This window comes from Vulpes vulpes, chromosome 7 (assembly GCF_048418805.1).
Source record: "Vulpes vulpes isolate BD-2025 chromosome 7, VulVul3, whole genome shotgun sequence".
Lineage (NCBI taxonomy): Eukaryota > Metazoa > Chordata > Mammalia > Carnivora > Canidae > Vulpes > Vulpes vulpes.
The window spans coordinates 116,591,720-116,616,712 of record NC_132786.1 but is presented as its reverse complement, the minus strand read 5'-3'; the positions used below and the strand labels follow the sequence as shown (position 1 = coordinate 116,616,712).

Genomic DNA, 24,993 nt, shown 5'->3' with positions numbered 1-24,993 from the left:
ATATAGTTCTGTGTGGTTTTTAGATTAACATTTATCTCTCCCACCAAACTATAAGCTCCATGAGGGCAAGCATCACATTTAACTTAACTGTGCTATGGCGTGTCACAGGCACTCCATAAATACTCTTGCATGAATAAATTAAAGAATGTATCTTACCCACTAGGGGTCCCCAGCATCGAACACAGTGCCTGGTACGTAACCGAGCGCTCAGTATTTATGAATGAATAAATGTCACTGATGATTTGTAAAATTAAAAAAAAATTGCTCTTGCTTTCTTTTCTATTTGAGTATGGGACTTTTTATCATTTTGGTTTTCACGTGAACTTTCTTACTTGGACCTCTTGCACTGCAAAAGTGCTTCTGTAAAGTACCATCTCCCTGTTCCTTTTTCTATTTTGAACCCTGATTGGAATAAAACCAGCAATGCAGTTACCATGTTATGCTATTTGAAGTAAACAAACAAAAAAAGAAACTGCTCCCAGGCTACCAATTTTAAAATAGTGGCATATGAAACACTTATTTCTTGCTATCCAAACAGGAATATTATTATAGCGATGCTCTTTTTTTAAATTATGGGAAAGATCTGTTAGTTATGGCTATGTGTACAAAATAATTTGATACATATGTGCAAAAGCACACATTCAGTGAAATGATCAGAACTGACAAGTACTTGGGGCAGACAAGGAAACCACATTGGATTTGGGGATGAGAGGCAGGGAGATGTTGAAGAACCCAGCATTCTAGTGCTTTAAAATGTAGAGCTGAACTTGAAATGAAACCTGTTGTATGGCAGCTGACAGTAAATCCTTGCTGAACTAAATCACGTGTGAGTGCCACAGTAGAAAGTGTTTATAGTACCATCTGATGAAACATCAGCCTCCAGCTGAGAAATAAGAAAAATTTTTGTCTAGTATATGAATAGATCAGTGATCATATTAACTTTAAAATCCCCTCTAATTACCAGGGACCTGAAAACCCCCACATGTTCCAAGGATGAGAGGTCTGTTCCAAAGAGGTTAAGTTACCAAGGCCTTTGAGCTAGTTCATTGCAGGATTAAATTTGCCAGGATTAAAATTTAGACTTTCTGATTTTCAGTGTAATGTTTTTTTTCACTTTCATTGTAAGATTGCAACAATGTGTTGGGTTCTATAAAGGTAGATGAGCTTGTGCGGATATCCTAGAAAGCTATTTAAGACACTAAAAGGTTTTCTTAGGGGAAGTAAAGATTTAAGTCAATACGTGATCAGTAGTCATTGGCACATGTCACACAATGCCATACCTTTTATTTTGTGAGGTAAGTGGGAATAAGAAAAAAAGATGGCACAGAAACAGATTGTCTGTCCCCAGCTCCTACACCTGGACTATAGTACCCATTGTCCCCAGCACTACAAAAGAACAACCAAAGTTGCTTGCCCAGAAGGCAGATTGTCCTATCTCCTGTCACCAGTTCTTCAGCCCATTTTTTTCTCTGTGCAGTGGGCATCACTCTCTCCTACTCACCCCCCCTCTACCGTACACATACCCCATCGCTAAGAGGGCTACCTCCAATTTCCAATTCTCAAAAAGTTTTGAGGGGAAAGGATGAAGTTTCAATATTTTAGAAATTAAAATATTCCTAAGTAAGTGTAGACTATGAGAAGTGGCTCCCCACTTCATGACTTTTTTTTATAACATCTCTCTAAGCAAGTCAAACCAGATAGGAAACTGAAATAGGATATAATTCTTTGAAAGGTAAATGCAAACATCCATTTTTGCAGGGATTATATATATTCATATACATTCACTGAAGAACTTTTTGGAATAAGTTTGAGAAATGTATTACATCAGAGAGGGAGACAAACTCTAAGAGTTCTGAATCATAGGAAACAAACTGAGGGTCACTGGAGGGATGGTGGCGGGGGACGGGGTAACCGGGTGATGGGCATTAAGGAGGGTATGGGGTGTAATGAGCACGGGGCGTTATAGAAGACTGGTGCATCACTGACCTCCATCTCTGAAATCAATAGTACATTATATGTTAATTGAATTTAAATAAAAAGGAAAAAAGAAATGCATTCAAAAGGGTTTCTCACAGTCTTAGCATGCTAATAACCTACTTTCCCTGAGAGAGGACTAGAATGTGAAGTGTTTTTACCAAATTATCTGACCTGCAGTAGAATGCATTTGCGAAATTGTTTCTCTTGTGATTCTGCCTACAGGAGAAGGATCTGTCTGTCTGGCCATTTAAAGGCAAATGACCTAGCAGTCATATTCCCACATGGCACACACTACCTATCAACGAATGCATGTTGATGCCGAAGAAGCTAAAATAATTTCATGTCAAAATATTTATGGGCTTGATCAGCTGTTACAGAATGTTAAAAAACCATACACACACACACACACACACAGCTACCACATGTTTCTTATGTTTTCAGATTCTATCTTCTAATGATACGAATGATAACCATAATCTTATATTCAAGCAGCTTACATGTTTAACACAATGTGTTGTTAGGGTTCATAAATAAAACTCTTGTGTGTGTGTGTGTGTGTGTGTGTGTGTGTGTGTGTGTGTGTTTTTAATTAAACAACATCATACTGTTGCCTTCAACCAGATTGGTAGAGAGCTGTATTTTCCTAGCATTGCTTAAGGTTAACAACATATCTTTCTAGGTCTAAGTTTTCTAGGTAATAAATCTAAAGAAAAGCTAGACTGAAGCCAATCTCCTTGTGATTGGGCATGCTTTATGTCATTCAGTACATAGAGTATGTTGTCTCCTTGAGTCCCCTTCAAGTGCAATATGCTACAGTGTTTGGGGCCCTGTCATTTGCTTGCAGTGTTTTAAGAAGAGGTATTTCTGTGTCTGACAGTAGCTTCTTGTCAAGAGTGTCTCCAGGTGATCAGTTTAAAGATAACATCTCAGTAAATACCACTGCCCCCTGGCATGGCATCTCGGTGAAGAATTCCTTGATACCGGCACAGCTACTAAGCATTCATCACTGGGCTCAGCGTAGCACACGTCCTGTTTGAGTGTGTTCTGCTTGGCACACTCAAACTCTATAAACCTGCATGCATACCATTAATACGGCATCTTCAGAATGCCCTCGAAGAAACATGAGTGTCTGCTTAAAATGCTTTTTAATGAAAGTAACTTTCTGAATTTTGACACCTGCTTAAAGGGAAGGACTGCTGATGGGGTTCGCTCGATATGAAAAGTTCTGATGTTGAGGACACTGTAATAAAAAAAGATAATATATTTGCCTGCTAATCTTCTACTACCAGTCTTCCCCTTTATTTATGAAATCGAAATGTTTAGCGCTTGTGAACAGAAATGAAATGTCACCTGCACTGTGTACAGGAAAGAAAAGGAAAAGAGAACATTTGGGAAGGGTAGCAAGCCAGTTGGGGGTGGAGGATGGTAAGAGTGAGGAAGAGGGATGATTCCTGCTCCTGGTGAACCCTGAAAACTTGGCTTTCTTCTCTGTTGTTGCTTTGGAAAAGGTAACAACAGTGCTCTGTGTGTGTGTGTGTGTGTGTGTTGACAGTTACAATAACTCAGTAAACTGGTCTCTTTCCTCCCTACCCAAGGATTTCCTGCTGCAGATATTTACTGTGTTCCGAATATTGATACGCCCAGAGATGTTTCCAAAGGACTGGACTGTTATGCGCTTGGTGGCTAACAAGTAAGACGTTTAAGTTGATGATAATTGCAGCTCATTGTATGGAGGAGAGGAGGTATAAGACGATTTTTTTAGTTTGATCTCAAGTTTGGAAACTTCAAATCCTGGGGTTCTTTTTCTTTATCTCTGAATTAACTTCTCTCACTTAGAAAAGCTGTATTTGTTTTAAACAGATGATACATGTTAATGTAATATTTCAAAAATCAAACAATGTAACAAGAGTGTATATTGAAAAATCCCCCTCCCACCTACTGTGTTTATCCCTTACCCCCAGCCTGTAGTAACCACTTTTATTAGTTTCTTGCATGACCTTCCAGCATTGTCTTAATGCAGAGCCTGACAGACGGCATAATATATACACTATTTAGCACATTGCTCTTTCACTTAACAATCCTGGCAGTCTTTCCACATTAATACATAGAAAGTCCCTCGTTCATTTCTGTTTCTCCTTTTTCTTTTTGAGTCATAAAATGTTCTATTGCATCGATGTACCATCATTTCTTTAACTAGCCCTGTTGCTGGACCCTTGAGTCATTTCTAATCTTTCTCAATTCAGTTTAACTCAGCAGAGTACATTACACATCTACCGTGTGCTCAGCCCTGGGAATAAGATATTACCCCTGAGTTGGATACATGAAGATTGAAGTTCCTTTTATACAGCCAAGTGATATGGCCAGTAGAGAGCTGAAAATAATGCCCTCAGCAAAATTCAGAACTAGAGAAGACATTTGGGGAGATACTGACATAAAGTTGAAGCTCTGGAAGTTGGTAAAATTAGCTTGTATTAGGCATATCCAGGAAAAAAAAAATAAAAGCTCTAAAAGCTCTGAAATCAGTACTGGAGAAATAGGAGCCAGGAAAGGAGATGGGGGGGGGGGGGGCAGCTACAATGGCAGGAGCCTTCCCAGAGTGGACAGTGTCATGGCTGTATCTGCTCTCACGCTTCCTGTGTGTGTCATCTCAAGGTACAAAATGAAGGTAAAGTTCTTTAGGAAACTGGCTGGTGTTTACTTCCACACTTATAATTCACTCTGTTTCATAAGCATTCTTTCCTTCAAGTCTCCATTTGTCTGCTTCTCCTTCCTCCTCTTGTCCAGCCCCGAACACCCTCATATTCAGGATAAAGGTTGAATTCTCCAGGTATCTATCCATAGACCAAAGACACCATCTGTCCTCCCCAGATGCCAGAGATGATGGTGGTAAGAGCCACAGGCATATAGGGTTGGATTTTGATAAGATATGCCTAATATGGCTTCTGCTGCAGTATACATTTATAGATGTGGAGGTGTTAAAACGATGTGTTAAAAACTTGTGAAGTAACAAATAGTATAATATGGCATATTATGTTTTACATAAGTACAGAAGCAGCTTTTCCATGTTCAAGACTAATTGAAACTCCTGAAATAGCTCTCTTTAGAATTTAGCATATTTAGTTTGATATCTGTGAGTAGAATCAAATATCTTTTCATCTGGATGTCCAGATGCCACAGATTTAAGTGGGAGCTATTGGTCATGAATCTGGCCTTGTTACCAAAGGTCTAACATTTTGGGTACCTGCGGAGGGCTATGAAGTGGTCTAGGGAGCCAGGCAGGAAGAGGTCCAGGCTGCTGACATCACCATCATGCAACATCATCATTTGGTCATTATGCCTGCCCTGTGTGCAGAAGGATATTTTGACTTGAATTAGAATACTCAATGGCAAAAATTCAAACCAGAAATAAATGTGACATTTTGTTCCTTATGCACATTGGCTCTACTTGAGCTTCCTGAAAACCATGACCACAATGTGGCTTTTTTATATTAAAACACCGTCTCTCTCAATCTAAAAATCTCTACTCCGTTTATGAAGACTTCATGGTCACACAAATGGGTAACAGAAGTATAGATCCTGCTTTTGAGTAAACACACGATGCTTGAGATTTTTATCTACAGTGTTAACCAAACAGGAGCGTGAGTTAAAGATGAGCTCTGTGTAAAACATTTAAACAGAAGATATTCCCAAAGCAAATCCAAGCAAAAAGCCATCAGCCTTTGCTAAATGCAGTAACATCATACTGTTGCCACTCACGTTGGTGCTGATAAGAAATAGTTACTGTTTTTCCAGGGGTGATGGCAAGTCCGACCTAATTTGTAGAGAGGACTCCAAGTCTGATAGAAAACGCTGGCCAAGTTGGAACAGACACTGCTTTCTGCTGTCCTGCTTCCCTCTTTTCTCCCCATTCAACCACCCTAGCCATTTCCCATTTATATTATGAAACCATATGAGATTTTTCTTGCCTTATGAATGTAATATATTCCAGAAATAAGCCTTCAACTATTTCTGCTCTATACATAAAAAAAAAAAAAATTAGCCACTATAATATTGGTAGAAAAGTAATTTTCTGAAAGATGTTAAAGGTATTTGAAATACATTAAAGAGCAGGGGCACCTGGGTAGCTCAATTGGTTGAGCATCTGACTCTTGACTTTGGCTCATGTCATGGTCTACAGGGTCATGACTTCAAGCCCTGTGTCAACTCTGTGCTCAGCACAGTCTGCTTGGAATTCTCTCTCTCCCTCTACCCCTCCCCCTACTCACACTTGTGTGCATACTCACTCTCTCTTTCAAATAAATGAATAAAATACTTTTTAAAAATGTTAAAGAGCATACATTGGAAAGAAGACATTATCACTTTCCTAAACTATGTAGAAGCAAGTTGCAGGAGCTAGATCTACATCTCTGAAATTGACCACCTTTCTTCCATGGTGCTAATTTTCTTAGACAAATATTTGATCAGGGCCCCTCAAAGAGGCATTTTTACCCAAACTCCCATTTTTTATTACCCACTATGTGCTTAATACATGTCAAATCATAGTAACTAGCTGAGAAGTCACCTTGAACCCTGCTAAATAGCCCATCCTTCAAAATATGTATTCTTTTATGTTTTGGTCCTTTCTATGTTTTCAAGTAAGTTAAATGCCTTTAACTTTCATCTATAAACCATGTCCCAAATCCTGTAGCTTCTTTACTTTATGTGAAGTCCTACCAAAAGCTGTGACCAGACATTTGGTGATTAGTATGGTCTTGTGTTTATTTATTTCCACCTGAATGTCTAGTATTAGGTGACACAGTGTGTCCAGCGTAAATTGTGCAAGGATAAGACATGTGTCTCTCTTGCTTGTGTGCAAAGCTATATTGTCCTCACTGCTAAGTTCTTGTTAGATGTTTCTGATGAGAACAACTGCTCAATTTGAGAAAGAAGGAACATAAGGGAGATGAAAATTAAGTACCAAAAATACAGGACACTTTGAGACAAGCTTCTCTCCACCCCCTTCCCATACACATTGCAAAATATAGAACAAAAATAAAGTCACAGCTTTATACATTTTCAGAGATAAATCTTATAACAGCCTTGCTTACTGAGGAAAGTAAAACCTTCTGGCCTTTTGGTTGAAATTTCAGGCCCTCATTTTGTTTATCTTGTGTGCATGTTGGCTTCAAACGTAGCATACATTTTGTTTTGTGCTTTTTCTCACCAAACCCTGAATTATTTAGTTGACTATTACCCTCAACTAATTTAGCTTTCAAATAAGATCAGTGTAGCAAATAGGTGGTTATGGAATCAAAAATTCATAGGGAAGGTCATTCATTCATTTACTGACCCATCCATTCACCAAATAGTTTTCATTGCCTAAAGTAATAGATAAAGATAATCTAGTACTAGATAAAGATAGAGTATAGTTCTTTGAATATGTTTTTGAAAGGAACTTGTTCTGAACTGGGATTGGAAACCTCTTTCATTAGGAAGTAAAACTTGAGCTGAAAGCCAAAGCAGGAGTTAAGAGGCAAACAGCAAAGGAAGAATGTTCTTATCAGCAGGAATAGCTTACACAAAGGCTCTGTGGTCAGAGTGAATACAGCACATTCAAGAAACTGAAAGACTATTAGAGTGGCTGGAACAGGAGGAGAGAAGGAACCAGTAATGATAAGGTTAGAAGGGGGAGACAGGGCCCAAATATTAGGAAGTAGAGAAACATAAGAGAAACCAAGAAGGCAGCACTCTGGGTGGCTCAGTTGGTTAAGCATCTGCCTTTGGCTCAGGTCATGATCTTAGGGTCCTGGGATTGAGCGTCACATGAGGCTCCCTGCTCAGTGGGGAGCCTGTTTCTCCCTCTCACTGCTCCTCTGCCACTCATGCTGTCTCTCTCTCAAATAAATAAATAAAATCTTATAAAGGAAGGAAGGCAGGGAGGGAAAGAAAAATGAAACCAATGAAGAAGGACCAGTTAGGAGCTTAATACAACAGTCCAGCTAAGAGATGCTGATGGCTTGGGCAGGTAGATGGCAGTGAAGGTAAAGAAGATCAATTTTGAAGATCAAGGTGACATAATTTGCAGATGACTGGATGTGGGTGGCAGAGAAAAAGATGGAATTTGGCCTTTAGAATTTTGGCCTGAACAGAAGGATGAATGGTGGTGCCATTCTCTTTGGTGGGGAAATACTCAGAGGAGCAGCTCTGGGGGCAGGGAAGGTGAAGAATCTTAGGTGAAATGCAAGTTTGAGGTACTCTTAGATATCCTAGTGGAAACATGGAAGAGGAAGCTAAACCTGTTTATATGGAGCCGAGGGAAGAGGTTAGGGCTGGAGATGTGCATTTGAGAATCACCAGCATATGGATGATAATTGAAGCCATGGCACTGACTAAAAGCACCTGGAAAAGAGTGTAGATTAAAAAGAGACAAGTACTTAGGAATGGGCTGTAGAGCATGCTCCTATTTTAAAGGTCAAGATCTGGAGAAACATCCAGCAAAAGAGATAGAAAAGGAGCAACCGTGATTAAAGATGAGAACCAGCAGAGTATAATGTTCTGTGAAGAAGGTATTTCATGAAGGAAGCAGTATCAGGAGCTGCTGGGAGCTTGGAGATGATGAAGACAGACGGTTGCCCCGGGTTGGGCAGAGTGGTGTAAATACTGATGACCATGACATGTGCTGTTTGAGTGCAGTGATGCAGGAGGAGGCCTTGGAGTGAATTCAAGATCAGATAGGAACTGAGAAAGTGAAAACAGTTCTTTAGAAGTTTTGCTTTGAAAGGGAGCAGAGAAATGGGGCTACATCTGGAAAGAATTATGGGACTAAGACCCTTTTAAAAATATGGAATAATAGAGTATTTGGGCTTACAAGTAGGAATGGCCCAGCAAAGACAGAAATACCGATGATACTAAAGAAAACAGGAATAAGTGAAGGAGCATGTTGTGGGGGCCAGTGGTGTTGGTACAAATGCAGTATCGCAGTGTGCCCGTTGAGAACTGCCTGTTACCTGTCCACAGTCAGCTTGCACTGGAAATTAAACCAACCATGGAGGTGTGCAGTTTAGGTTAGTTGGCGTTGCCAATGTGGTAAGACTTTCTCAGTGAAAGAAGCTTGCCACACTTAGAGTAGCTCTGATCTTGTGTACACAAAGAAAGCTTGGCCTTAGCTAGAAGCGTTGGCATGGTAACAGGAGGGAAGACAGGGTGTGTGATAGTGACGATGGAAAATTGGGTGGTGGAGCAACTAATCTGTTGAGCACGCACCAACACCACTACTGTTTTGTGGTGGTGGTGGTGGTAGTGTTTTTCTATTAGGGTCTAATAATCCTTAAGCAATTCTGTCCAGGGGAGAGATAAGATACTGATTTTTACCACAAAACTATCTATTGCTACGATGAAATGTGCCAAACTTAAATAGTGACAGCAAATATTTGCACAAGAATTTCCCTCATACTCCATCCCTGGTGAGTTGTGGGGAGCTGGTAGGAAGAATGAATACATGAACAAAAGGCTTCTGTAAGATTCGAGCCTGAGAGGCTAAAACTGAGCCTGTTGACACATGAGTGACTTTCTGCCAGTACCACTCCGTGGAGAAGGTAAAGGGAGTTGTTAAAATCCCTCCATTTCAATCCTGGTTCACTCTTCCTCATCACACTGCATGCTTCCTTGACCGCAAGCAAGATCACTCCATTTCCTGCTTCCCCATTTTGGCTTATGCTGTCCCCTCCCCTTGGAGTACCTTCAGTCCCTTCCTTCAAAATAGCTTTTAAAAAGGCATAGTGTTTTACAAGCTTCTCATTTGAGAATTACCTAGTACAGCAAAGAAGTCTAACAAATCACAGGTTTAAATATAGTTGCGAGGCTACCGTCGTTTAGTAAGACTTACTGTGGCCTAGGTCCATGGTGAACCCATGGTTAGTTACAAGGCCAGCTCTCCTCAACATTGCTCCTCTCCAAGGTCCAGCCATTGGCTGTCTTCTCTTCCATCTGTGACACAGTCCCCAAAACCAGACAGGATGATCATGTGTGTTAGAATCCTCTGGTTGGGCCCCATCTTGAACTCACCAGGTCATAAGTGGTGGTGAGGCCCTGAAGTCTTGTGAATCCTTCAGGTGATCATCACATACTCTAATGTTTGAGAGCCACTAGCTTAGATCAGTTCCCTTGATGGCCTTCTGGGAGTCTCCTCTCCCCCACGTGTCTTTGTGTTGATTTCTTCTGCTCCTATTAACCCACCAGGTTGAAGGGAAGTTGTTGTCCTCCATGATTAGAAGTCCTTAGGTTTTCAATGTGTAAACATTGGTCTTTGTTGATACCCAGTGTATCCACAAAGGGGCATCTCCCAGTCCAAGTATATTCTGTGGAGGTGGGCTTTTGCTTAAGCACGTTGTCGGGGTGGAGTAGTTTACAAGAAACAAATTATAATGAGATTTCTGTAGCAGGCAGAGAGCATTGCTTAAAGAATACTTTCTAAATGCCAGAATGAGGTGGCATCTGAAAATCTTGAAGCAATAACTTTGATTTCTGTGCATCAGTTCCTCTTTTATGTGTGAGTTTTATCACGCTGTGCCCATAGATGAAGGTTGTCAGAAGTGATCCTGTGCCTGCACTTCTACGGCAGCTATCGGTAACTTGACCATTTGCAGTAACAGATTGCAAACCGTTCTTGGCTATTGAATTGGGAGTGCTGAGATTTGAAATGTCCTTATATTCAGAAACTGAGTCATGAGTAAAAGAATAAAACCAAAGGAGCCTCGTGGTTTTGGAGGAGTAAAGAAAGATCCCTAAACACCACAGGTATTGACTACAGTGAAGGAGCAATAATGTTAAATGCCATTAACTGGCTTGGAGACCTGTGTGCCAGGTTCCTGACTCAGTGCTGAGTTACCATAAAAAGCTCCGGGAGCTTCCTCTGTGACTTGGGCTGAATGTTAGAAGCGTAAAAGCAAAGCATTTGAAGTAGACTCATTTTAGGTCTTTCTAGCTCTGAGAAGTCTTATTTTTGGAGGTCTTATCTCTCAACGTATCAAACGTACTGAATAGACCCACATACCACATTTTACTGCATGAAAAAAAAAAGTAAAGAGCAATTTTTACATTTTGCTTTTTAAATTATTGACCTATGAGTGAATCAGTGAACTCCAATTGCTTGTGATTTCTCAGCACTTTTGTTTATTTAGGAATTCTTTGGAAGGTGTAAATAGTAACCTATACTTTTTCCTAATGTTATAGGAGTTGCCTAAGTATGAAATTGGACAATAGATGAAAAAAATAATGTTGCATTCTGTGGACATAAGTAATTAACCTTTTTTTCGTTTTTATTTTGCAGTTTTATTTTTTGATCACACAGCATTTTTTCAGGTCTCAGTATTTCCCAAAGCTCCTCAAAAGATCTTAGGTCCTATGCACTGTGCTTCTTGTGCCTAACAGTGAAGCAGCCTTGGTGAGAAGATGAGGTGTTCAGTCTAGAACAAGGACTACATGCCCCGTGAAAGATCTCCTAAGCATAATGATTCTAGAAATCAGGAGAATGTGAAGCAGTGTTCCATCTGCAAGTTTTTCTGGCTTAGGCCTGTGTAGAGCTCTTCAAAGTGTAGACCAAGGATCAACAGCTTGAGCATCCCCTTAGCTTGTTAGAAATGGCAGCAGCTCAGGCTTACCGAGTCATAATCTTTTTAACTAGATCACCAGGTACCCACTGTTTGAGAAGCACTGCTTTGTCTAGAGCAGCCATTCTCAGCTCTGAGTGCACAGGGGAATCACCTTAACACTCCTGATGTCCAGGTTGCACCCCAGTCCAGTCATGAGGATCTCCAGGGGTGTGATCCAGGTATCTATTTTAAAGGCTCCTGGGTGATTCCAGGGAGCAGCCAGGTTAAGACTCACTGGTTGACAAGAAGGCCACAGAGGCTCCACATTGTTTACCAGTGAGTACAGTTCAGGAAGCTGTAAATTTTGTTTGTGTGTTTAGGACTCGCATATAACTAACAAATGGGTCATCTTTGCTGTGAAATAACCTCTTACCAGGAAGGTTGGATTCGTTGGCTGCTTTCCAGGATATTAGGCCCAATAGTCTAAATCCCAAATATGTCAAGTTTCACTAGCACTGGATGCTATTCTTTTGTTTTGTTTTCTTTTGTTTTAATTTATTTGGGAGGAGGGGGGAGGAGAGAGCCTGAGTAGGGTGAGGGGCGGAGGGAGAAGCAAGCTTTCCGCTGAGTAGGGAGCCCATGACTCCAGGATCATGACCTGAGCCAAAGGCAGATGCTTAACCAACTGAGCCACCCAGGTGCCTCATGGACGCTCTTGTTTCTGAACAACAACAAGAGGCCCATAACAAGAGGTCTGGCCCATAACATGCTACAGTTATGGGCCAGAAGGTGGTTTTTTTATGTAAAACTCAGGTATGGTGGGACTGACTGTATTTCTCCATTGAATACCAAAGCAGAACCACATGTGCTTAGAACTACATGGTAAGGATGAACTGCTTCTTTGCTTGATAGCATTTCATATTCTGATAATTAAGTTTTAGTTTCCTAATGTAAGTTTTAGATAAACCACTTTGGGAATTTTAATGATTTCTTCAGTTACCGTCATTGATTTTGGTAGTCACTATGGAAAATTGCCACTTTATACTGTAATTCGCAGGTGATTTATCTCTTTAATAGGAAATTCACTGATGATTTCTGCTGTTGAGGGGGCTGGAGACACCACAGGACACAGGACTTTTTTTTTTTTTTCATTAAATTTTTGTTTTAATGGGTCTCAAAATTCTGTGACAGATTTTTGGTCAAGTTGTTTCCATTAAAAAGTACTGATTTTAAAAACTAATAAAACTGCCACACACGCACAAAAAAAAAAAAAAAAAAACAAATGGTCCACAAAACATTCTCCTTTCCTTCTGAAGATTTTACGATGCATTGTTATCATTAACCAGTCTTTTACTATTAAACTTGGCCAGTGGACACAAACAGTTCTGAAACCTGCTTCCACCACTGATTAAGACTGGTGGGGGCAGGTATTGGGGATAATATTCACTTATCCTTCTGAGCTTTCTGGGCAGACGTGATGACTTTGCCAGCTCCAGCTGCCTCCTTGTCCACTGCTTTGATGACACCCACAGCAACCGTCTGTCTCATGTCACGAACAGCAAAATGGCCCAGAGGAGGATAGTCAGAGAAGCTCTCAACACACATAGGTTTGCCAGGAACCATATCAACAATGGCAGCATCCCCAGATTTCAAGAACTTGGGACCATCTTCCAGCTTTTTTTCAGAACAATGATCTATCTTCTCCTTCAGCTCAGCAAACTTGCAAGCACTGTGAGCCGTGTGACAATGCCCAGGTGCATATCCAGCACTGATCTGGCCAGGATGGTTCAGGATAATCCCCTGAGCTGTGAAGCCAGCTGCTTCCATGGGTCGGTCATTTTTGCTCTCATCAGCCACACTGTCACCACGAACATCTTTGACAGATACGTTCTTGACATTGAAGCCCACATTGTCCTCAGGAAGAGCCTCACTCAAAGCTTCATGGTGCATTTCACCAGACTTTATTTCAGTTGTAACATTGACCGGAGCAAAGGTGACCACCATGCCAGGCTTAAGAACACCGGTCTCCACTCGACCCACTGGGACAGTACCAATACCACCAATTTTGTAGACTCCCTGGAGGACCGACACAAGGGCTTATCAGTTGGATGAGTTGGTGGCAGGATGCAATCCAGAGCCTCAAGCTGTGTGGTTCCACTGGCATTCCCGTCTTTAGGGGTGACTTTCCATCCCTTGAACCAAGGCGTGTTAGCACTTGGCTCCAGCATGTTGTCACCATTCCAACCAGAAATTGGCACAAATGCTACTGTGTCGGGGTTATAGCCAATTTTCTTAATGTAGGTGCTGACTTCCTTAACGATTTCCTCATGTCTCTTCTGGCTGTAGGGTGGTTCAGTGGAATCCGTTTTGTTAACACCAACAATTAGTTGTTTTACACCCAGTGTGTAAGCCAGAAGGGCATGCTCACGGGTCTGCCCATCCTTGGAGATACCTGCTTCCAGTTCACCAACACCAGCAGCAACAATCAGGACCGCACAGTCAGCCTGAGACGTGCCTATAATCATATTTTTGATAAAGTCTCTGTGTCCTGGGGCATCAATGATGGTCACATAATACTTGCTGGTCTCGAATTTCCACAGGGAGATATCAATGGTGATACCACGTTCTCATTCAGCTTTCAGATTGTCTAAGACCCAGGCATACTTGAAGGAGCCTTTTCCCATCTCAGCAGCCTCCTTCTTGAATTTTTCGATAGTTCTTTTGTCGATCCCACCACATTTGTAGATCAGATGGCCAGTAGCGGTAGACATGCCCGAATCTACGTGTCCAATGACGACGATGTTGTTGTGAGTCTTTTCCTTTCCCATTTTGGTGTAGGTTTAGCGGAGGTTTTCACGACACCTGTGTTCTGGCGGCAAACCCGTTGCAAAAAAGGGGCTTTTCATTTTCATAGGCTTTGCTTATACTTAACTTTCACAGTAAGATTCATTGAGAGATATAATTGACATACATAAAACATACATGCTTGCTTATGGTAGAGTAGGTGCCCGAAAAATGGTGATTCTCTTTCCCTTTCTTTACCTTGAGCTATTCTCATTCAACCATCCAGCCCCTTAGTCTCATTAATATTCTCCTATCCCAGGAGAAGGCTAATAATGGGTTTTCCAGCAGATAACAATAATGAACCTTTATGTCCTTCAAAGACTATAAATATTCTTCTAATTAGTAAATATCCCTCTAATCCAGGTTTTACCAGTAGGATAATGAAGGTGTGAATGACTTTGGTGGAGTGTTCTGTATCATTTCATTTTATTTGCAGCCACAGAACTCTACCCCTTGATTCTAAATCCTGTGGTGACAACTGGAGTCTCATCACATCACAAACTCTCCACTGGGCGTGCATCTCAGCAAAGGCTGAGGAGGTTTTGAGTATCAACCATATATATATATATATATATACCATTAGTTTATATTATAGTATTTTGGGGGAATGGCCTATGTTGCCTCAGTGTAATGCTGTATGTAATATTAAATGAACCAACTGGATATGCATTGAATTCTGAATGTCAGCTCATATAGCTGCAAAAAGGGAGCAGGTTTTGAACAAGTTGCATAACTCTAGAATTAACCAAGAATGCTCACCAAACCCTTATCTTTTAATCTCCCTAGCAAGCTACACATGGCTGCATATGTCCCCTTGTCAGGCTTTCCCTAATTTCTCCAGCCCTGAGATGCCCCATTCTCTGAATTGCCTTAACACCCACTGGCAGTTTCACACAGTTTAGCGCTGCGTTATAGACAATTTCACAGTCTGTAATTGTTTCTTTAGTGGCACTCTGTCACTAGGAGAGAGGGAGTCCGCCTTCCATAGCTCTTGCATGCCCCCTAATCCCTTAAACAGGAGAGACCAGACAGAAGACCTTTAATAAATACTCAGTATATTCTATCATTTTATCCATTTCATCTTTGGGCTCCGTTTCTTTTTCCTTTTGTTTTTGAAGTGTGGCTTTCTTCCTAATAAAATATGGAATATTATATTTGGATTCATCATTTTGATTTGTTCAGAAATTAATAAAAGCATTGTAAAAACATCAAGAGATTAATATATTTCTGCCTGGGTCATATGAATTTATAGATCTGGGTATCATTTTACAAAGAACCCAAATTCAGTGATTGATTTTCTTTTTCTTTCTTTTTTAAAATTTTTAATTTTTTTGTTTGTTTTTTGTTTGTTTCCCTGGTGTCCCTTTTTTCTATTTCAAATATGAATTATCTAATATTGTTCCACATTGGGAGCACCTGGCTGGCTCAGTTGGTAGAGCATGTGACTCATGATCTGGATGAGGTCATGAGTTCAAGCCCCAAGTTGGATGTAGAGATTACTTTATTTTATTTATTTATTTATTTATTTATTTTTTATTTATTTATTTTTTATTTATGATAGTCATACAGAGAGAAAGAGAGAGAGGCAGAGACACAGGCAGAGGGCGAAGCAGGCTCCATGCACCGGGAGCCTGATGTGGGATTCGATCCCGGGTCTCCAGGATCGCGCCCTGGGCCAAAGGCAGGCGCCAAACCGCTGCGCCCCCCAGGGATCCCGTAGAGATTACTTTAAAGAAAATTTTTAAAAGCTAGCAGATGATATTCATAATACTGTTTTACATGCTTCCTGAGGGTTTTCTTTCCTTTTTTAAAAAAACCTATCGATTGATTGGGGGGGGGCGGGTTGCAGAGTAGAAGGGAGGGAGAAGGAGAGGGAAAGAATCCCAAGCTGACTCCACCCTGAGTGTGGAGCCTGACATGGGGCTTTATCTCACATGACCCTGAGATCATGAGCTGAAACCAAGAGTTGGAGGCTGAACTAACTGATCCACCAAAGTGCCCCCTAAAAGTTATCTTTTACCTTAATTGCTTTTTATTCTTATCAAATAAATGATTCTCACTAATGCAAAGTTTCCAACGTAAAATGTTCTTCTTTTTTTTTATCATTAGTGTTATTATTACAACAGTTCTATACCTGTCAGATGCACTTCGTAAGAACTTCTTAAATGAAAACTTTGATTATAAGGTAAGTGTCCATCTGGATAACTATCCTGCATGAGCTGAAATCTTTTACCTTATACTTAAGGAAACTTCCCAACATATTTTCTTTCTCTTAATAATAGGAAAACACATGTAGTCTCCCTACCCTAATTTAATCTTGGGCTATATTAGTTTTCATGATAAATAATATTGAAGAGTTTTCATTATATTTGTGAACAAGTTAAAACTAATCATGCTTACCAACCTAGTAGAAATCATTGCTTAAGAGACTGTATGTAATTCCTTGTCGTTACTATAAATTTTGATTCTTTCCTGTATGGTCCTCATGTGTGGCAAAGGGAACTTGCAACATAAGTTTTTAAGACATTTTTTAAAGTAGAGTTTTGTGAAGAAAATATTCACAAAGTAAATGCTCCAGTTCCTTTATTTTTCCATCTTCACATATTTTTAGAATGAATTAATGAAACAAAATAAAAGGTTGGTAAAATTCTTTAAGGCAGAACTCGCTATACATCTATAATATAATTTGATATGCCCAAGAATTCTTGATGTACTACTTTTTAAATGGTAAACAAAGATGGGCAGTGCCTATTTTGGCTTCCCTTCTTAATGATGTTTTATGTTTTTGGCATCTTTATTATTCTTTTTAAATAACATTTTTCATATTAAACATTGAATAAATTATCCCTATTGGATAACTCGAAAATACAAAACAAACAAGCACAAATACAATAAACACCAATGGAATTTAAAGGTTGTATAATATGTCTTTTTATCATGCCATATAATAATAAATACATGTAAATTTTATAATCACAGCTCTGTTTTCTAATATTCAAGTTGTTTCTGCTATTTTATTCTTTAAATTACTCTTTCTCTGTGCCTTCTTGCAAAGTAAAATTTGGCATACCTCCTTAATTATTTTTTGGATAAATATTTATAAGTGAAATTATTGAGTTAAAGATTATGCCAATTGTATTTTATTTCCTACGTATATACCAACCTGAAATGATTAAAATTCATATTTTGTGAAGTATCTGTTCTTGACTTTTGTTCATTATTTTGCTTAGTCTAAGCATATTCTTTTTTGTTTGTAAGGGCTCTTTATATATAAAAGATATTAATTCTTTGCAATGGTTTGCCTTATTATTTCTAATTTTTACTTGGTGTCAGTAAAGAAGTAGTTTCCTTCCATTATGTCATGTTTTTGGTTAAATTTATTTCTGGGAATTTTATTCTGATCTCTTTCTGATGCTGTTTTTAGTATAAGAAAACTTAGTCTCAAAAGATTTGTCTGGGTAGGGAATTTTTATACACCGTCTGAATTTAAAGCAATTAGCATATCCAGAGAAGTGTATGCCTTTTTTTTTTTTTTAATTCTCCATTAAAAGGAGTTCCAAAAATGAATTCTCACAGGAATAAAGTAACCCAGCTTATACCTCAGCTTCCATGGAGATACTAAGACTTATTATAAGAGAAACAAAACATTTAACATATACCCAAGAGCTTAAGAAACCTGTGATGTGGCACTGAAGCAGTATATAAATAGACAGTATTTATTTGCTTTACTTCTTTGTTACAGCAAATTTCAAGCATATATAAAAGCAGAGCGAATGGTGTAATGAACCCCCACATACCCATATCCAACTTTGACTATTATCCACATAGAGCCAATCTTATTTCAACTGTACCCTCCTCCACTTACCACTTTTGAAGCAAATCCAAGATATCGTGTCACTTAATCTGTAAATATTTTTGTAACACTATAGCATTTAGATATTTTGTTCTTGTTTTAGATTTGGGATTCCTACTTTTACCTTGCGGTCATTTTTATAAACCAGTTATGTCTGCAGTTGGAGATGTTCACACCTTCCAAAAAGAAAAAGGTGTTAGAAAAGTAAGTACCAGGGTATAATTGGGTGGGAACGTGAGGCAAATCAAATGTTGTGCCTTTAAAGTGGTGTTTAGTTCAAATGATTCATAGATCAGATGTCTATAACTGGAAATGACAATAGAGAAGCAATGAGCAAGAGGACAAGAAGCATTCTTTTCTGGAAATTTTCAACTTACCCTTTTTTTTTTTTTTTTGCCTCATTCTTTCAGGAATCAATACATTATAGAAGCAAATAAATTAGAGGATAGATCTGTTTTATCAAAGGATTTATATAAGGATTTACATTAGAAGCATCAAGACATCTACAGTAAACATCTTTAATTACAAACATAGTGTCCCTTAATTCAGAATGATAGGCTACATCCTAAAGAGACACAAATACTTCTTTGTTGGAGGTTTTGTATCAGGTTTGCTTTTTGTTTTATTTCAGGTATGGTGATATGCGTGTGACAATGGGTTGTGAAATTTTCAGCATGTGGCAAAACCTAGGTAAGTGATGGAAAGAGAAGCCGCCTCCACTGTACAGTTTATCACTATATTCCTAAGTGAATAACTGAAGAAGGGCAATTTACCAATGACAGCATTTGAAACCAAATGTTTAAATCAATTAAGTTATCCATAGAAAGTAATCAATATTTTGGCACTGAATATGGTTATAACTAATTTTTAAAATTGATATCTGAAAACTCACTTTTGTGTGTTTCATCATTAATGAATGATAAATTTTATAATCTAGCATTGCTCCAATAACATACACATTTTTAGCAATGAGCTAACCTTTCAGAATTTGAGATTGTAACAATTCAAAGTTTCTAGAACTCTGAATTGAGTCTATGAATCATAACAGATTTAAAATTAACTTCATGAAACATTGACTTGCACAAAAGTACTCTTAAAAACTTGACACCATGGACCTATACCATAAAGAGCGTAGCCAAAGGATTTTAAAGCCTCTGCCATTGCTAAGAAACTATTAAATTCAATTTTGTTAATCTGACACAGCAGATAGAGAATACTACTCCAGCAAATTGATGACCCAGACCTGGTTGCATAGAAAAGAATAATATTTGGAAAATAAATTGTTTTACAACCTCATTGGCATAGGGTTTATTTCTGGAGATTCCAACTTATTTAATTTTGTATGCTAACTATGCAAGTTTATAGTATTCATTTACTATTACTGCACTGTAAACTTCTTGTGATTCATTAAAGTGATGGGCCTATTTGAATTGAATACGTAATGATCTAAAAGTATCTTTTCTCTTGGGCTCATCCAAGCACATCTTGGAAATGGCAGGATTCGTTTTCTGTAAATGAAAATAGAACTATTATCGTTTTACTTCAACTCATGTTACAGAGTGATTTTTGACCACGATCTGTATATATGTATAGCAATATTCATAGCAGTTTGAGGAAGCCTTGTTATATATAATTGAGCCTGGTGTTCAGTGCTTGCTGGTAATTTCAGGAAAAAAAGTGAGCATCTTGAAAGCAATCTCCAACTCTGTCTAAGGCCAGCCAGAAGAAGTCCATGATGTATCTTTAGATTCAGCTCTAAAATAGCATCAGTTTGTCTTATTTAAAGAGTATTCCTTTCAGTCTTTATGTTCTGTTAATTCTTTGTGTTGTTTTTCAAAGCCCTGTTGTGTCCATATTGCATTTGGCATTAATTTAACAAGATGTTTTCCGAAGAATTCTGCATTGGAATGCCATTGTGGTTGATTAAACTCTTCTCAGAACTCAAATGACAAATGTTAGAAGACATGGAGGGTTTCCTTTCCTAGATGAACATTGGCTTTGCCACGTATAATCATTTCCACATAAATCTTTATTCAAGCCAGGATAGCTATGCACCTTGTGCATGACCTTTGGCTTGTTAAATAAAGCCAGCACCTTTAGTCTCCTTAAAGATGTCTTTGTATTCTTCATAAACTTTTCCCAACTCTTTGGTCTTTAAAACAAAAATATTTCTACCTCTCTGGCTTTTATGTGAAATGATTTCTCAAAAATTTCCTCAGAAATCTAGAGGAAAATCTCTGGAGCATATTGATCCCCGTAACGCATTATGTCAGTACTCTTTAGAACACTGGAATTCCAGTAGGGCCTGCAGCATCTGGGAGCTTGTGAAAAATGCAAATTACCTGGCTCTAGCCTGGACCTGCTGAAACAGAATCACCAAGAGTGGGACACAACTGAGTCTTAACAGGTTCTCCAGGTGATTCTTGACGAAAGATTGAAAAGCACTGTTTTAGATACTTTCCCCTTTCTTTGTTTTCCCAGCCCTAAAGACTAGCTCTAGCTCAGTTCTAACAGTCTGTTAGAAAAGTTTCATTATACTCAGCTACGAATTCCCAGCATGACATAGTTCCAAAGCAGGGTGAGTGTAAATTTTCACTTCGTTCCTTGGTTTTTCCTCTTGGTATTTCATCCTCTTCGTATTTCCCTAGAGTTGTGTTCTGACTTTTCTGACACTTCCACAGCGTAAGGTGAATTCTAAAGGTCACTGCCTTTGTACAACGACTAGAATTGGAAAATGTTCAGAAATGTGGAAGGCTCTTTTCCAACGTATATTTTTACAAAATGATAAGAAAAATTAAGTATTCAGAGTACTATTTTAACACCCCTTATAGACCTTAAGTCAGCTTGTTACTTAGGAATATGAAAATATATCTATTATAATTTGGTTTATCTGTAAATATGTCACATTGAGTGTTTTGAATGCTAAAGAAGAATTTATTCAGATAATTATAGATGTGCATTTCTTAACAGATCAGGCCAATAAATTCAGTTTATCACAGTTGATGAAGCACTGGCTATGTGCAACTTATTTGGAGGGATATAAGAAAAAATGGTCTACACCAGTACAGAGCTTAGTTTTTAAATCTCATATTTTAAACTTTTTGTCCAATTTGTGTGAATAAGAAAAATCTTGATAAAAACTAATCATCATGTTTTAGTAAAGCAAGTAGGATTTATGATTTCATAAATCAAGATCCTTAATAGTTTTTAGTAGATACCAAAAAACATTAACTTTTAAAAAATAAATTGCAAAGAGGAAATACTGAGAGTACTGAATATATATATATTTTTTTTGCCACTTGAAACTACCCAGTTAGTCTAATACACAAACACAGATTTTACTGAACAGTATTTTTTAATCAGATTTTGGTCATCGGTGCTTACCTAGAAGTGTGGAAACTCTTGCATATGCTAGAAACAAGTTGTTTTTTCCCTTCTGTTGAGAGCAAGGACTAAAGGGCGCATATAATTTAGTCTGCTTTTAAGCACAAAGCTGTACGATTTTCAAGTCTGATCATTATATCCCCCAGATTTACCTTTGAGCAATGGATCGTATAGTAATTATAGGTTTAATTTTTTGAGAAACTGCCATACTGTATTCCAGAGTGATGTACCATTTTACATTCCTGTTAACAGTCCACAAGGGTTCCAGTGTCTCCACATACTTGCCAACATTTGTTCTCTCTCTCTCTCTCTTTCTTTTGGACAGCACAGGTGTGAGCAGGCTGGGAGGCAAAAGGAGAGAGGGAGAGAGAATCTTAAGCAGGCTACATACCCAGCACGGAGTCTGATGTGGGGCTCTATCCCACAACCCTGAATTCATGACCTGAGCCAAAATCAAGAGTCAAATGCTTAACTGACTGAGCTACCCATGAACCCCTCACCTTTCTTTTTTGTTTGAAAATAGCCATCCTAATGGGTGTGAAGTGGTATTTCCTTGTAGATTTGATAAAATAATTTACTTTTGAAGAGTAAGGACCAAGTAGTGAAAAGTAAATACCTTTTCTTAAATGTGTTATTCCTCAGTGTTTTCATATCCCAGTGGAAGGACTAAAACTGCAGTCAAGGAAATAGGGAAGGCATAAAGTTTCCCCCAAAATATTGTACACTACTACTAACAAGAATAGTCTACGAAGAAAGAGGCTAGTCTTGACTACTGTGTCCCATCTTTGGCATTCATTGTGCTTCCAAGGTTAAGTTTTTTCTTGCTATTTTTAGTTGAACCAACATTCTTACTAAATATAAAGTGGGCTCTTTTTTCTGCATTTGCAAACACAGTGTCTTGTAACTGCTGTAGAAAAATCAATACTTCCCTAACAGGCTGTTCTGTGCCCATAAATATAAAACTCCAGCAGCCCAAGTAGCAGATGCCCTAAATACTTCAAAACAAGACCATGTGGCTGACAATTAGAGTTGGGGAAAGTATACTAAATCTTCAGTTTAAAAAGAAATCATTTAAGTAAAGTTTATTTTGCTGTTGTCATACATAGCTCAGAATTTTGCTTTGCCGGGACGCCTGGATGGCTCAGTGGTTGAGCATCTGCCTTTGGCTCAGGGCGTGATCCCAGAGTCCCGGGATTGAGTCCCACATCGGGCTTTCTGCATGGAGCCTGCTTCTCCCTCTGCCTATGTGTGTCTCTCATGAATAAATAAATAAAATCTTTTAAAAAATAATAACATGCGCATATTCAAGGACGAAGGTGCAGCATGATATGACATTTAAAAAAAGAATTTTGCTTTGCTGATCAGGAAGGGATTAAGTTTTCTATGGCGAGAGTCTCTTCAGGTTTACACAGTACTCATCTGCTAGATGAAATCGTCAGTGTCCATCCTACCCTCTACCTTCCTTTTCAAAGAAGTATCAGTACCATATATTGTGTACTTTGGTAATACCCCATTTTGAGGTCATTGTTATTAATTATACTGTAATCTTTTAGAAAATTGTTATATTCTTTTTTTAGAGTACCATTTAGTTTTTTATTTAGGCTGTGTGTTTATTATGTTTAAAAACATAAGAAAATTTATATGTTCCAGGGACCACTTTTTTTCATATATAAAAATTGACTGTTAAAAAAAAAAAAAAAAAAAAAAATTTAAAGGGATCCCTGGGTGGCGCAGCGGTTTGGCGCCTGCCTTTGGCCCAGGGCGCGATCCTGGAGACCTGGGATCGATTCCCACGTCAGGCTCCCGGTGCATGGAGCCTGCTTCTCCCTCCGCCTGTGTCTCTGCCTCTCTCTCTCTCTGTGACTATCATAAAAAAAAAAAAAAAAAAAAAAATTGACTGTACTCTTACCACCCAGAGATAACCTTTGTGGTTACCATTAGGCGATATGATCTTCTTGACTATTATATATAGCTTTTTTTTTTAAATGAAAGAGGTACCTGTCCATACTGTATTGTACCTTGCTTTTTCAATTAATTATGTTGAAAAGCTTTGCCTGATTATCCTTCCTAAGCCTCATTTTTAGTGACTACATAAAAATTTGAATGTTCGTGACTGTATAATAGTACATATATAACCAATTCTTGAAGATTTAATTTTTGGTGTAATGTCATTTTTAATTTGTGGTGTAATTTTTTTCCTGGTATCTTATAGCTTTTTTTTTTTTTTTTTAACTGTGAAAAAGTAAATCTATGGTTTTTCAATAAAAAATGATGGAGAAACATTGATCAACATATGGAAATTTACTGTTTACATATCTGCTTAGGGAAATACTTTCTTGCCTGGAGAGACAACTATAAGTGAATATACTGGTGGTAGTCATTTAAAATAAATTTAATAATATTAATTTTCTGAGATCCTGCTATGGTTAAATATACTGAAACTCAAATGTGTTATTCAATTTAGGAGAGCACAAGCTTCATTTTATCCCTGCCTTGATTGGCCCTTTCCTAGAAGTGACCCTGATACCCCAACCAGATCTCCGGAATGTCATGATTCCTATTTTTCATGATATGATGGATTGGGAGCAGAGGCGGAGCGGCAATTTTAAACAGGTAGGTGGATGAGCTGCTCAGAGCAGTTGGGAGAGTTTCAGTTCTCCTTGAGCACCTCTGAGCTATGAGATTCAACTCTGAGTTGGGAAATGAGCACTGAGCCAGCTGTCAAGGGATTTAGATTCCAGCCCGGCCTGCCTTCTCCCATTCCTGTGGCCTTGATCACCTCTCCAGTCTTATGTCCCCCTAAGTCTCTGGGGAAGCCTTCAAATCCCTTTCAGCTGAAAAATTCTGTGATTTCCAAGGTCTCTGTTTAAGAGCCAGCAGAGACTTGATCTGTTCCCAGTTAGACACAACACAGAGGAATCAGAAGGTTAATGTTTCTTATCATCACGGACCTTTCAGTGGTCTGATCATTCCTTTTGGTGAATGGCTTTGTTTTGAGCATTGGATGCCCAGTATGTTATATTGCTGTTTGCTTGAAGCATGGATAATTTAAACAGGAAAGCAGTGGAAATTCTTGCAAAGGAGATTCCAAGATGAGCCTATTATTTCTCATGACATTGGTTCTGATAGCTCTGCTCCAGTTTTGGAAAGAACACATTTTTGTTGTTGTTGTTGTTGTTGTTTTACAAAACCAGATCACATAAGAAATCAGCTGCCTTCGCCACACCAGGTCACTCAAATTGAGGATAATAGCTTCTTTCTGTTCACACACTCACTGCAGTGACCTGTACATACTTACCTGTGAAGGATCTGCACCCCCCCTTCATGCTTCTCCAAATGAAGCCTTTCTCAAATTTTAAAAATGAT

At 38.6% G+C, this 24,993-nt stretch overlaps 1 protein-coding gene across 7 annotated transcripts in view; it reads left to right on the top strand.

The window, feature by feature from the left end:
• DOCK4 (dedicator of cytokinesis 4) overlaps nucleotides 1-24,993 on the top strand; it is a 407,219-nt gene that overhangs the window by 324,150 nt on the left and 58,076 nt on the right. For all 7 annotated transcript variants that reach the window (XM_072764773.1, XM_072764772.1, XM_072764775.1 and 4 more), the window contains exons 27-31: nucleotides 3,573-3,667; nucleotides 16,500-16,575; nucleotides 18,347-18,447; nucleotides 18,875-18,933; nucleotides 24,092-24,240. In XM_072764773.1, coding sequence (XP_072620874.1) covers nucleotides 3,573-3,667; nucleotides 16,500-16,575; nucleotides 18,347-18,447; nucleotides 18,875-18,933; nucleotides 24,092-24,240 — 480 coding nt within the window. The remainder of the gene's footprint in view (nucleotides 1-3,572; nucleotides 3,668-16,499; nucleotides 16,576-18,346; nucleotides 18,448-18,874; nucleotides 18,934-24,091; nucleotides 24,241-24,993) is intronic.